General features: G+C 34.9%; 1 protein-coding gene across 2 annotated transcripts in view; it reads left to right on the top strand.

Annotated features, from left to right (window-relative positions):
- Edil3 (EGF like repeats and discoidin domains 3) overlaps window positions 1–14,044 on the top strand; it is a 412,239-nt gene that overhangs the window by 136,039 nt on the left and 262,156 nt on the right. Inside the window, exon 3 of one of the 2 annotated variants that reach the window (XM_042690926.1) lies at window positions 5,561–5,590. The exons of the other annotated variant lie outside the window; for it this stretch is intronic. Coding sequence (XP_042546860.1) covers window positions 5,561–5,590 — 30 coding nt within the window. The remainder of the gene's footprint in view (window positions 1–5,560; window positions 5,591–14,044) is intronic. 2 annotated transcript variants of the gene reach the window in all.

Genomic DNA, 14,044 nt, shown 5'->3' on the forward strand with positions numbered 1-14,044 from the left:
TTATGTTTTCTTTATCTTTATTTTACTTTTGAGCAGTTCCGGAATTTTTTTTTTCAAAGCTGGTGTCATGGTTTATTACTTACTTTCAAGATGCAGGCTTCCTTGTCTATATCTAAAAGTGATAGGAGTCTAGGTTTTCTCTGACACTTTCTCTCAAGTATGAAGAAGATTCATTTCCAATTGTTCCTACCATCCCAAACACACAAGACTGTACCTGCATAATATTGTCACCGAATGGACCTTCTGTATCAGACATTCTTCTTCTGTATGTTGAACTAGCCTCAAGTGCAAAATAAGTTGCTTCAGTATCTAATATGTACACTTTTTTATTTCACATGATCTACCCCCATATAGTATGCTATAGCAATTATTTACATAGAGAAATTGTTTACAATGGAGAAATGACTTAAATTTGCAAGACACAATGCATGGTTTACAAACAGACACTGTGTCATTTCATTTATAGAACTTAGATATCACAGATTTTTGGTATATATAAGGGAATCCTGGAGCCAACTCCTGAAGATACAAAGTGACAATTTTGTATTTTCTTCCTACACTGGTGACTGGCCACCAAAAGGGGACAGATTTACTTAGTTCTTAGGGTCTTCCCTTTAACTCAAAGTGAAATAAATTCTTCTCCACTTAAAGTATTGATACCTAATAACACTTGAAATCAAAACACAAGAAAAAAACAGTGAAAGTTGATAAACTGACTACACTGAATATTTCAAAGGATTAAAAAAAATTCTTCTAAATTTCTATGGTATGTCCAACAATTTCATTCAATGAAACAAACTGATGGGATACAATCATTTCTCATTATTTAGTGTTTATAACACACACCTGCAGAGATTTTGAAAAATACAGAAGTCTGGGAGAACCACCAAAATTCAAATTCAGTAGATCTGGAAAATTTTAGAGAAAACCTCATGAAATTGAGACATGAGCAATGCGAGAACTACACTTGGTTAAAGTGTAAAGATCAGATACACTACTTTCCTATCTGTTTTTCTCCATTACATTAATTTCAATACATCTTCCACAATGTCAGTGGTAGTAGATCACTTTTTTTTTTTTTACAGTGAAAGCAAGGGTTATACTGTGGGGGAGGAAAAAAACAAAGCAACAAAGAAATAATCTTATAAACGTGTTAGAAACAATCACATGAAAGAAAAAAAAAAACATTTGAATACAAAATTTAATGTTAATTACCCTAACATCAACTTATTTGAACTTTTATGCTTGACTCAGACATATACAACTTATCGCAAATAAGGGAAACCATGTTTCTTTGGGCCTGGCTTACTTCCCTTAATATAATTTTTTCCAAGTCTTTCCATTTCCTAACAAATGGGGCAATGACATTCTTTCTGATGGAGGCATAGAATTCTATTGTGTATATATACCACATTTTCTTGATCCATTCATCTACTGAGGGGCATCTGGGTTGGTTCCATATCTTACCTATAGTAAATAATGCTGCAATAAGTCATGCTGGTAGCTTTAGTGTGGTCTTGTTTGTAAACATTTGGGTAAATGCCCAAAAGTGGGATTGCTGGGTCATAGGGGAGCTCTATGTGGAGTCTTTTGAGGAACCTCCATACTACTTTCCAAAGTGGTTGAACAAGTTTACACTCCCACCAACAATGCAGTAAGGTTCCCTTCTCTGTTGTTATTAGAGTTCTTGATTTTAACCATTCTAACTGGGGTGAGGTGGTATCTCAATGTTGTTTTGATTTGCATTTCTTTTGTGGCTAGGGAGGTTGAGCATTTCTTCATGTGTCTATTGGCCATCCTTCTTTTTTCTTCAGAGAAGTTTCTCTTTAAGTCTTTCGCCCACTTATTTATTGAGCAGTTGTTTCTTTGAGGATTTGTTGTTGGGGGATTTAATTTTTTGAGTTCCAAGTACAGTTTAGATAGGAGACCCTTGTCTGTTGTATGGCTAGTAAAGATCTTCTCCAAGTTCGTGGGTTTTCTATTGATCTTGCTAGCTATGTCCTTTGCCATGCAGAAGCTCTGCAATTTCATACAATCCCATTTGTACAACCTTTCTTTGATTTGTTGTGTTTCTGGGTCTCTATTAAGAAAATTTCGGCCTGCGCCAAGGAGACCTAGAGTTTCTCCTATTCCATCCTGTAATGTTTTCAGAGTGTCTCCTTTGACTCCGAGGTCTTTGATCCATTTGGAGTTGATTCTGGTGCAGAGTGATATAAAGAATCTAGCTTTAGTTTTTTACAAGTAGTTAACCAATTTTGCCAGCACCATTTACTGAAGAGGCTGTCTTTCTTCCATTCTATTTTTTTAGCTCCCTTATCGAAGATTAAATGGCTATAGGTCTATAGATTTATTTCTGGGTTTTCAATTCTATTCCATTGGTCCTGAGGTCTGTTCTTGTGCCAGTGGTAGATCACTTTTGTTTTGTTTTCCTTTGTATCCATGTCTTAATTTCACGAATGGAAGGGAATGATCTATAGTGCAGACTGAATTTTTTTAATTGTTAGTTTCATGATGTAAAAAGCAAACAGGAAGAGTGAAGAGTCATTCTTTGTGACTCTGTTTCCCTGAAATGTCATATAGGCCACAAATGCCGAGTTTGCCTTCCTGTTACTATGGGGATGTAGGTTTCATCTGTTACTCGCTTTTAGTTAGCTTATAGAGCTGCCAGTGAAACACAGATAACTAACAATTACGTGAATTAATATGGGTACTGGTTATTGTAAATGCACCTTTGTGAATGTATGCTACCGGTTATTGTATATGTACCTTTGTGAATATATGCTTACAGTATAACTATTGGCTAATGACAAGTATATATTTTCAAAAGACTGTAATAAAATACTTCATAGAAGGGGCTGGGAAGGTGGCTCATTGGTAGAGCACTTGCCTTGCATGCTCGAGGCCCTGGGTTCGATTCCTCAGCACCACATAAGCAAAAAGAAAAAAGCCGGAAGTGGCGCTGTGGCTCAAGTGGTAGAGCGCTAGCCTTGAGCTGAAGAGCTGAGGGACAGTGCCCAGGCCCAGAGTTCAGGCCCCACGACTGGACCCAAAAAAATAAATAAATAAAATAAAATAAAATAAAATAAAATACTTCATAGAAATAAAATTGTGTGAACCATAGTTTATGGGAAGCTGAACCTGAAGGATTGGTATTCAAAGCTAGACAAGGCAGAAAAGATGGTACAATTTTAATTAACCAGAAAAATGACAGACTAGAAACTGGAGGTATGGCTCAATTGGTAGACCACCAATGTGAATAAGAAAGCCAAGTAAGAATGTGAGACAGAGAGAGAAAGAGAGAGAGAATACTGCTAATTTTTTACAATGGGATATTCAACTATAGAAAGTTCAAGTGTAGTCTTGATCACTTTGGTCTTTCTATACTTACTAGCCCTTCCCTAAAAGTTCTTGCTTTAGGAAATTAAGAGATAAGACGTGGCAGGATCATATCGAAGGTCTATTTATCTGTATGTTGAGATTTTAAGGGAAATAAAGTTTCCAAATTATAGCAGTTCTTTTATTTTGTTTTGTTTCAGTCTCTTTAGTTAAAAAGAGTTCTCTTCAGCACTTCCATCAGACGGACTTTCTTTTGTTTCTCCTAATGCAATTATCCATCCAACATTAGCAAGGATTTGGTCACTATTTATAAATTGTTGTGACCATGTCTTAGTATCCCCTCTATCATCTAGTGTTTCCCTTTTTTCTGAGGAGACACTGAGTCAACCCTTTACTTGAAAGTAATACATCATGGAAAGAATTTGGTTATCAAGCCAAACTGACATAATCTCTAATTCAAACTGACATGTTTCTCAAGTAAAGCTTCTCAGTCACTCTTAATCTCTGTAACTTCCTTTAAATTTCCATCTCATTAGTTGCTTTGTTAACTCAATAAATTTCACACACATAAAGTAATTGTGTATTTTTTTTCTTTTTGCATTTTGAATCTCTATACTGTAAGAGATTATAAAAATGACCCTTGTAAATCAACACTCCTGTAAGCCTCTTTGGCAGTTTCCTAAAAGGGAATTCCTGGAAGCTTACAATAACTTTCCTCTTTGAATGTGCTGTGATATATTTTGGACACGACAGAGCAGCAAACAGCTTTTCAAATATTTATATTCTCAATGCCATGTACACCAACTGTGTTTGCTCTCTCCATTTCTTTATGTGCCAAGGAGACAAGCCAAAGTACGGGAAGAAAACACTATCAGGACACAAAGTAAGCTTGTCTAATGTGTACCCTGCAGATGTAACCTAAAAGCGGAAGAGTGAGGACTGCTCCCTGCTACACAGGGATTTCTTGATTAACAAGTCAGCTGGAAACAGTGCTCCTTTATAAGTAAATTCTTATTTTTAATACTTCATGAATCAAGCAAAAGAGTGCTGGCATGTGTCAAATAACCCAACGGTGATATTATACCCCTCTCAGAGCATGTCTGGAAGTGAAAAGGTGAATAAGTAAATTCCAGGCAACATTGTGAGGCTACTCATATAAAGTGGGTCTCTCCTTTATAATTGCCCGATCCATCCCCAACATTCACACAGCAGTAGGTTATCGCCTTAGCATCTTGCTGCTCTCAAACATCTCTCCCTTATAAACAGGAATCGAATGATTCACACTTTAATGAGTTACATTTAATGTTACCTTATATTGATATTACCTGGTAATGTCTCAATTCCAGCTACAAAATAGAACCATTTAAAGAGATTCTCACTTAATTGGCTTGAAATGGAGCCCAGAACTTGGCATACTAATAAACATCCAAGGTTATGAACTACTTCTTCTAGATAAAACTGCATTTTTATATTGTGGCCTCTGCTTCTGTAGCAGCCATGTTTATGCATGTGTGGGTTGCAGAACACATGATTAAACCACCTGGGTCCATCCTGTAAACTGTACACCCCTGTGCTCTCTCCATGAACTCATCAATACTGAATCATGAGGTGTGTAGAACCTGTGAGTGTGGGTGTGTATGTGAAGGTATGTGTTTTGGGGGCAGATTTTAAGGAGGGAGAGAAAGAAGGGTAGATGGGGGTTAGGAGAATGAGACTGGCAGCAGTGTGCTCTGAAAGCATGGTTAGCAAACTCACTCAAAAATTAATAACACTTTATTTATAACTCTTCTCTCATAGAATTAATGTTTGATCATTGGAAGTGCTTTTAGCTCCTCTTTGCTAATCAGAAATTGATGGCGGGATATCTCTATGTCATATGTAATTATATTTTAAAATATATAATTTTTAATTATGTACACTAAGGCTTGCACTGTTTGCAAATACAAGAACCATCAAATTTAGACCAGGAAACAGGCTTTGTAATAAATGTACATTTTAAAATATAACAGCATACATACATTTTATGTAAATACCCATAAATCTGTCATTAATTGATAATTTGAAAATTCTAATGCATGCAGAATTTTAGAATTAGGGGCTTATAGTCATATTTTTTGAAATGGGAAGTATTTTAATCTTTTCTCTTTCTCTCCCCTTCCCTCTCCCCTACCCCTACTCCTCACCTCCATCCTCTTCTTGTTCCCCAATGTTCTTCTTAACAAAGCATCAGATGAAGAAGATCCAACTTCAGCAGGTAAAATTTCTGTACTTTGAAAACTATTACTATTTAATTCAACGTATTTTATAAGGGAGACTCAATCATTTTTGAACCAACTGTATTGTGTCACAGTGAATGATGTTGACTAAGAATTTTGAGTGAAAAAAAGTAAAAAAAATATGACCTAATACTGAAGAAAGAAAAACAGAGCATTGACATTAAAGAATAAAGAAAACTGGAAAAAATGAGAATATTAACAAAATAATTAAAATCGTATGCTGAAAAGGTTAGTTCTCTTAAAGTTTGAAAAAGGAAACCTTCGAGATCAAATGCTTTTTCTTTTTTCTTTTTTGATTGGTCCTGGTGCTTAAACTCAGGGCCTAGGTGGTATCCCTGAGCTTTTTCTTTCAATGCTAGTGCTCTATCACAACTTCACTTTGGGTTTTCAGGTGGTTAATTGGAGATAAGTTTCATGGACTTTTCTTCCTGGGTTGTCTTCATGTCTGATCCTCAGACCTCAGCCTCTTGAGTAGTCTCTTGAGCACCCTGTATTGGCTTCAAATACTTTTTTTTTTTCATCAGATAGGTAAACATACATATATGGCAGTCAACATTAAGAATAACAATTACATGGGTACTTAATTACTTATTTAAAAAATTAATCTTTTACAATATAATGCAAAGGTCCGAAAACCACCATGGCATTGTCCTTTGCTCAGGAAATATGCATTTATGAAGGTTTGAACTAACTACATGGAGAAGGCAAATGGTAGAGGAGTCAAGCTATTTTCGACATGGTTCCAGGACGAAAATGGTTCAAGCCAAGACTGAAGCCAGACAAACTCAGAAGGATAAAGTGTGAAGAATAGCTCATTTAATTAACAATTGGTAAAAGAATTACTCTAGTAGACTACAGAATGACAAAAATGGAGTGCAGCCTGAGACTGGAGGTATTAGAGGCTCTGAAATAAAAAAAGTGCATGTCAGCATTAAATGAACTCCTTAGTAACTGAAGAATACAATTAATACTGAGACAAATCAGCAGGGAATAGTTACTGAATCTAAAGTTTAGAATGATCCTTGGTTGTCCAAGAAGCAAAGAGTGTTTACAGTTATTGAAATGCTGGTAGAAAATACAAGTTCAATTCATAGACCACACATATTTCTACGGCTTGATCTCCAACTTCTTGTTGCAAATATTTTAACTGCAAAAATAAAAATAAGAGTTCAAACTTTATATTAGCAAATAAAATAATTACCTTGCAAGTATCTTTCATAATCCCATAACACATAACTATTGCAACGTATGATACCAATTATAACTACCTTATCAATGGACTCACAGGCTCAGATAAACTGTCCTGTTTCATTTTGATAACATCATTAGATTATTTCAATGAGATAGGAACTCTCTCATTCATTCCTACTCTAGAAAGTATTGTACTATCTTTTTTTTTTTTGGAGCATCCAATTCACATAATGGAATAGCACACTCATGGATCCTAGAAACTCCTCTTCTTAATGTTTGACATTGTTTCATCCTGACTCCAAAACTTTGTTGTTTTCAGGATTGTGCAAAAACTTTCTCTGTATTTCCAAGTCTTGACTGAATTTTCTCTTTGGATATCAATCGATGCCTTCATCCACACTTCTCTAGCCTCAGTTAGCTCCTCTCTTCCTTTCTGCTTACATTCCCTACCTTGTTGTTGTTTCCTGCCAGATTCTTTTGCAAAATAATTATTCTTTGCATAAGAATTAATTGCAACCCAGTGATAGATTTGTTATTTTCAAATGGTCTTAATAACTTCTCTGTTTACTACTATCAGTTCAGTGAAACATTATTTTCCTACAATGTTGATCTTATATCAATGTGATATGAACATCATTGAGTTCATGCTTTGAAAACATTTTTGTTAGTAGATATAAGCCCAGATTTTTGTTTTGATTTTTACACACATTTTTAAGTTAGAAAAAAGTGTTTAAATTAAATGTTTTAAGTATATAATTTAATATAGAGATAAATCAACCTTGAAAAAAATCAGTCATACAGATAACAATTATTTTAAATTAAAACTGACAATTAAGTAACTTAATTTTATCAAAACACTTGAGAAAAAGACACTCTGGGTAGTTCATAAACATTGAAAAATATAATAATATTTGTTAAAAAAAGAACACCTATGTTATACTCGAATAATTGTGGATTATTTTAGTTCTTATTAGGGCTTCTTGCCCCAGATATTTCACATTTACTTTTCTTAACTGAATATTTAAAATTCTGTTCATGTGGATTTCTATATTTGCCAAATATGTGTCTTTTTTGTAAAACTGCTCTTTATAATTCATGTGTTATGATTAATCTTCTCTGTTCTTAGATTCCTCTCTTTCCACTTTTATGTGGAATAATAAATTTTCTGGCCTCAAAGTCATTTCTGGTTGGCTTTAATTTGTTTTTCTCCCATATGATTCTTCCATCCTACTTAAATTGTCAATATGATGCAATCATTTTTACCACCACAATAACTATAAATTAATTCAAATTTCCTGTCCATTCAGGGTATCTTTACCCAGTTCCTATTCTTCAGATTCACAAAATCCCTGGACAAAACTCATCCAAATCCATTAATATACTATTTTTTTCTAATAATCCATGCCTTAAAGTAAAATAATAAGATAATTAGAAGCTGTGCACTGGTGGCTCATGTCTGTAATCCTACTTACTCAGGAGGCTGAGAACTGAGGATCATGAGGCAGGAAAGACCATGAGACCCTGAGACCCTTACCTACAATTAACCACCAAGGCATCCAGCTGTGGCTCAAGTGGTAGAGCACTAGCCTTGAGCAAAATAGCTCAAGGTGTTAGAATAACTTAGACTCTGCCAGAAAACCACCTGTACATCCAGATAAGAACAAAAGAAAGGTTTATTGCCAGTTAGGGGACCAGCAAGACCCCTTCTCACCAGGTGAGAGGAAGTGCCTGCCTGCTATTGTCTCAGATGACCTTTTGTTACCTCCAGGATTTGGGGGAATCTCACTGCCTTATATGCGCATAGCTATGCCAACAGGGTGCTCTTTCAGAGAAAGAGGGGTAGGGGCTGATCTTTTACTTCCTTTACTACATGGGCCTAGTGTTGTCCAGGGAAAGAGCATGTTAAGCCATGAAAGAGGAAGCTTCTGGGCTAATACAAGTACCTTACCCAGGCCCTGAGTTCAAGCCCCAGAAATGGCACCCACACACTAATTTATAGAAGTAAATAAGGACTTTATTTTATTTTTTCTGTCAAGGAGTCACATGCTTCTGTTTGGTAGTAATCAATATAGATATGTTTTAAGTTTTAAAATGATTATTGTTGAGTAAATCTGTACATAATTGTTTAAGCTCCTTCCTGAATTGATATTATTACTCAATAAATTATTATTAAATGTTTTCATTTGTTGGAATTTATGTGACAAATCTGCGTTGTTTTGCTGAACAAATACACAGAATTGGATTCATATTTCAATAGGCTTATATTCTCATTATTCAAAGTTATTTTAAAGGAAATAATAGATTTATGTTTCAAAAACTCTATGTTATGGAAAAAATAAGAAAGACAGACAAAATAAATCTGAGGAAAATACTAAGATATTAAACTGTGCTTTGCACATAACATAATGCTACACAGTGATACGGGACTTGCCATCTATTACAGAGGATTTTTGGTTCACCCTTAAGTTCTTATAATACTGACATTATTAAAAAATAAATATGAGTTTTCCACTCTATTTCTATGTAACTCCTAAATAATATAGATTAAAGAATAAAATACTCATATTTTCAAAATTGTAGTCTGGCTTTGGTTGTTCTTTTATTTGTCCTTCTAAATTATCTTGTAAAAAGCAACTGCTTAGCAAGTGGAGCATCACATTGATTTATAGAGAAGATCCAAACTACTTGGCATCTGCATGTCTAGTCCTGGGGATATGCCCACCATTGATTACGAAGCATCCATTTTTAATCATTTTCATCTCACAATGTCCTGAGAGGAGGTATTAACCTAAAGGAACATGTTCTGAAGCATCTGAATTATGAAGGCAGTTCCGCTGAACACCTGCTTTTATAACTACTGGAAGCTTTCTTTTATTTATCCTAGTAGAATCCAATGTTCATTTAAACATCTCATTTCATTGAGGAGAATAACGTATGTGTGAACTAGACTAGACTGGGTTGTATTCCAAGATCTAATTACAACATAATGAAATTCATATTTTTAAAGGAGACATAACAGATACTGTACCTCCCCCCCCAAAAAAAAAGGGCTCACCTTTAGAGATGATCTATTTAATTCAATTGTATTGCTGTGGCACAGTTAATTTCTGGAAACCAGTTTTTGAAATTTCCTGCACTGTCTCTTTATGGCACTATGCCATCAGTTATCCCTTTATTAGCACAGAATTGTACTACTATACACATTAAAGACTTCAGCCTGAACCTCAGGGACAGTGTCCAAGCCCAAAGTTCAAGTCCCAGGACCAGCAAAAAGAAAACCTCACAGGAAACAATATTTGGGCTGGGAAGGTGGCTCAGTGGTTAGAGCGCTTACCTTGCATGCATGAGACCCTGGGTTCAATTCCTCAGCACCATATAAGCAAAAAGAAAAAAGCCAGAAGTGGCGCTGTGGCTCAAGTGGTAGAGCACTAACCTTGAGCTAAAGAGCTGAGGGACAGTGCCCAGGCCCAGAGTTCAGGCCCCATGACCGGACCCCAAAAAAAAAATGAAAAAAGAAGACTTCAGCCTAAGTTATAAAAGGTTTGGTATTCTTCATGTATTCATAAAGCTTAAGTGCCAATAAGATTTTTAAATATAAAGCTGTTTATATGACTTCAGTCCCAGTGGGTTAGAGGATAGAGGTCATTGCCTTGACTCAATAATTTCTGAAGAGGTCTCTTGTGACCTCTGTGATCTCATGGACAAAGCATTCATTCCATTACTTCAGCACATTCACCAGGTCTGTGGAAATACTTTGATAAGTTTATATTTAAATGAGCATTTTGATCATTGAGGAAAACACTTAATTAACATATATACAAAAGGTAATAGATTATTGGCTACCATAAAGGTTTTAATCTAGAGGCTTACGGTAGCAAAATAAAATCTATTAATTAAATAGCATACACTTTGTATAGTTACAGGAAGAATATAATAATAACGTATTTTACTCAGCTTTTGAAATGCGCAACATTATTGCCAGAATAATATTACTTCCATTTATGATGAATTTTTGCTTTCCTAATTATGATGCAGGATTGTTTTATATCTTTTTCCATTTTCTTAGAGTTTCATTCATTTGGTAAGATATTTGCAATTATTCTCCAACACATGAATTTTGAAAAGGAATGATATCATATCCTATTATTTTCTAATCAGCAAGAATAGCTTCTGTATTTTGATCTTAGTACATTATTTCCTTGGAGTGCAAATTAGAGCTGCATATCCTTATACTTGTTTATCCTTATGTTTATAACTTTTTTATATTGTTCAGAAATATCTGTTTGTCCAGAAACACTCTGATGTGTTCAGCAAATTTATCTAGTAAATTTTTTCTAGTAAATTTTATCTAGTAAATTCTTGTTTGTAAATATGAGACTTAAAGTTTATTGCTAAAATACCTACAAAACAGTAAGAAAATTATTTCTCAGTAGAACAAAGAAGAAATTATTGCTTCTAAAGAATTGCTTTCCTAACTTAAGGCCTACTTCATTAATTGATAGGTATGTAATAGTGATGTTGAGGTATGGGATAGTAATTATGTCTTAAATCCTTATTATATCTTCATATTTTTGTTGTTGTTGCCGTTGTTTTTGTGAATGTGCTAGTCCTGGAGCTTGAACTCAGGGCCTGGGTACTATCCCTGAGCTTTTTTTTGTACTCTAGGCTAGCAATCTACTACGTGAGCCATAGCTCTACTTCTGTTATTTACTTTTATGATTTAATTGGAAATAAAAGTGTTATGGGTTGGGTGCCAGTGGCTCACGTCTGTTATCCTACCTACTCTGGAGGCTGAGATCTGAGAATTGCAGTTCAAAGCCAGACCCGACAGGAAAGTCCTTGAGACTCCTGTTTCCCAATAAACCACTCAGAACCAGAAGTGGTTCATGGCTCAAGTGGTAGAGCGCTAGCCTTGAGCTGAAGAGCTGAGGGACAGAGCCCAGGCCCAGAGTTCAAGCCCCAGGACCGACCAAACAAAGCATAACAAAAAAGTGCCATGGACTTTTCTGCCTGGGCTGACTTAGAAACACAACCTTCAGATTTCAGCCTCCTGTGTAGCTAGGATTGCAGGTTTGTATTTCTTCTGTATTTTTACTAAGATAAATTTGTTAGTAGAAAAGAATCCTGATGTCTGTGGGGAATTTACAGGATTGTATGTTCCATATTTCTGTTTAGACAAGATTAAGTATAAACAATCACAGAAAATAAAATAATGTCTTCTTACTTAGAGTTCTCTGTATCTTTACTCACATATCTGTGAATACATATGTATTTATATAATCTATCATCTTTCCTTAAAGAGTAAAACTGGAATTAATAGATGAAATCTTATTGTCACGAAAAAGAAATAAATAACTGGGTATGGCTTGAAATGACTATTTCAGTTATATTTGTGAATATCTAGAAATATATACACTTGAGTAAAGTTTTGTATTGTGTGATGATTTAATTTGGTTTTGTTTATGTAATGAAAGTTGTTGTTGTTGTTGTTGGTGGTGGTGGTGGTTGTCGTGGACTTGTGCTCTTTAGCTCAAGGCGAGCACTCTAACACTTGATCCACTATGCCATTTTCAGTTTTCTGATGGTTTATTGGAGATAAGAGTCTCATGGGCTTTCCTGGCCAGGACCACAATCCTCAGATCTCAGCCTCCTGAGTAGCTAGGATTACAAGCATGTGCTACCAACACTGGGCTATGGAGAATATTTTCACTCACAGAATTTATATTGGATGCATCTTAAAACTAGATTTCCTTCTGCCAGTAGCTACTTAGACTATATGCATCCTGTTTATGTCTATAAGAGGGCCAAGAAATTACATTAGTTTTCCTGAAGCAAATTTAAGAATCTTGAGATTCCTCTGATTGGATAGATTTATGTCACTTTTGGTACCCCAGAAGCAAACAGCAAGTCAAAATCTTCTTCTAGAACTTGAGGGGAGGATCATGATCTATTTGACTATGGTGTAAATGCATGATTAAGAATTGGACCATTGAGCTGGATGCCAGTGTCTCAACAACAACAACAATTTTCATTACATAAACAAGACCAAATTAAGTCATCACACAATACAAAACTTTACTTAGGTGTATATATTTCTAGATATTCACAAATATAACTGAAATAGTCATTTCAAGCCATACCCAGTTATTTATTTCTTTTTCATGACAATAAGATTTCATCTATTAATTCCAGTTTTACTCTTTAAGGAAAGATGATAGATTATATAAATACATATGTATTCACAGATATGTGAGTAAAGATACAGAGAGCTCTAAGTAAGAAGACATTATTTTATTTTCTGTGATTGTTTATACTTAATCTTGTCTAAACAGAAATATGGAACATACAATCCTGTAAATTCCCCACAGGCATCAGGATTCTTTTCTACTAACGAATTTATCTCAGTAAAAATACAGAAGAAATACAAACCTGCAATCCTAGCTACACAGGAGGCTGAGATCTGAGGATCATGGTTCAAAGCCAGCCCTGGCAGGAAACTCTATTAGACTCTTATCTCCAATAAACCACTAGAAAACCAGAAGTGGTGCTGTGGCTCAAGTGGTAGAGAGCTGGCCTTGAGCTGAAGAGTGCAGGGAAAGTGCCCAGGCCCAGAGTTCAAGCCCCAGGACCAACAAAAAAAGAAAAGAAAAGAATGGACCATGTTCTAAGAATAGAAACACGAAATGCATAGGGGGTCAATTATAGGTGAGGCCAACTGGAAGCAACAGCACCTCTAGTAATTTCATAGTTATTCTCTTACACCTTGATTGCTTTCCTTATTTTTTAAAAGTATCTAGTAAAATTCTAGTAATCTGATTGTCATCAAGTAAACTTAGTACACATGTCAATAGCATTAAAGTTTATATTCACATTTGTATAGTTACACTGTAGCTTTTAAAACTCAAATTTATCATTTTTAAAAATTTTTTAACCTTAATTATTTTTTTCTCATGTTAATAAATACATCTCCCATACTTTCGAGAATTTTCATCATGGATTATCGCTATTGAATGAATCATTCCCTTCCAACTTTTAGGATCTCTTTTTATCAACAACTAAATTTTCTCTATCCTTCCTCTTAGATTTCCGATTTCTCAAATACTTCTGATTATAGTCCTCCTGTTCCCCATTACAAAATCTGAACATCAGCTTAATCTTCTTTGTTGAGAACGTTTGAAATCTATTACATAACTCCATTAGTTAGTCAGTCTCATCTGAATTTATTTTTTATTTGAAAATGT

Source organism: Dipodomys spectabilis, unplaced genomic scaffold (genome assembly GCF_019054845.1).
Source record: "Dipodomys spectabilis isolate Male_0828 unplaced genomic scaffold, ASM1905484v1 ptg000140l, whole genome shotgun sequence".
Classification (NCBI taxonomy): domain Eukaryota; kingdom Metazoa; phylum Chordata; class Mammalia; order Rodentia; family Heteromyidae; genus Dipodomys; species Dipodomys spectabilis.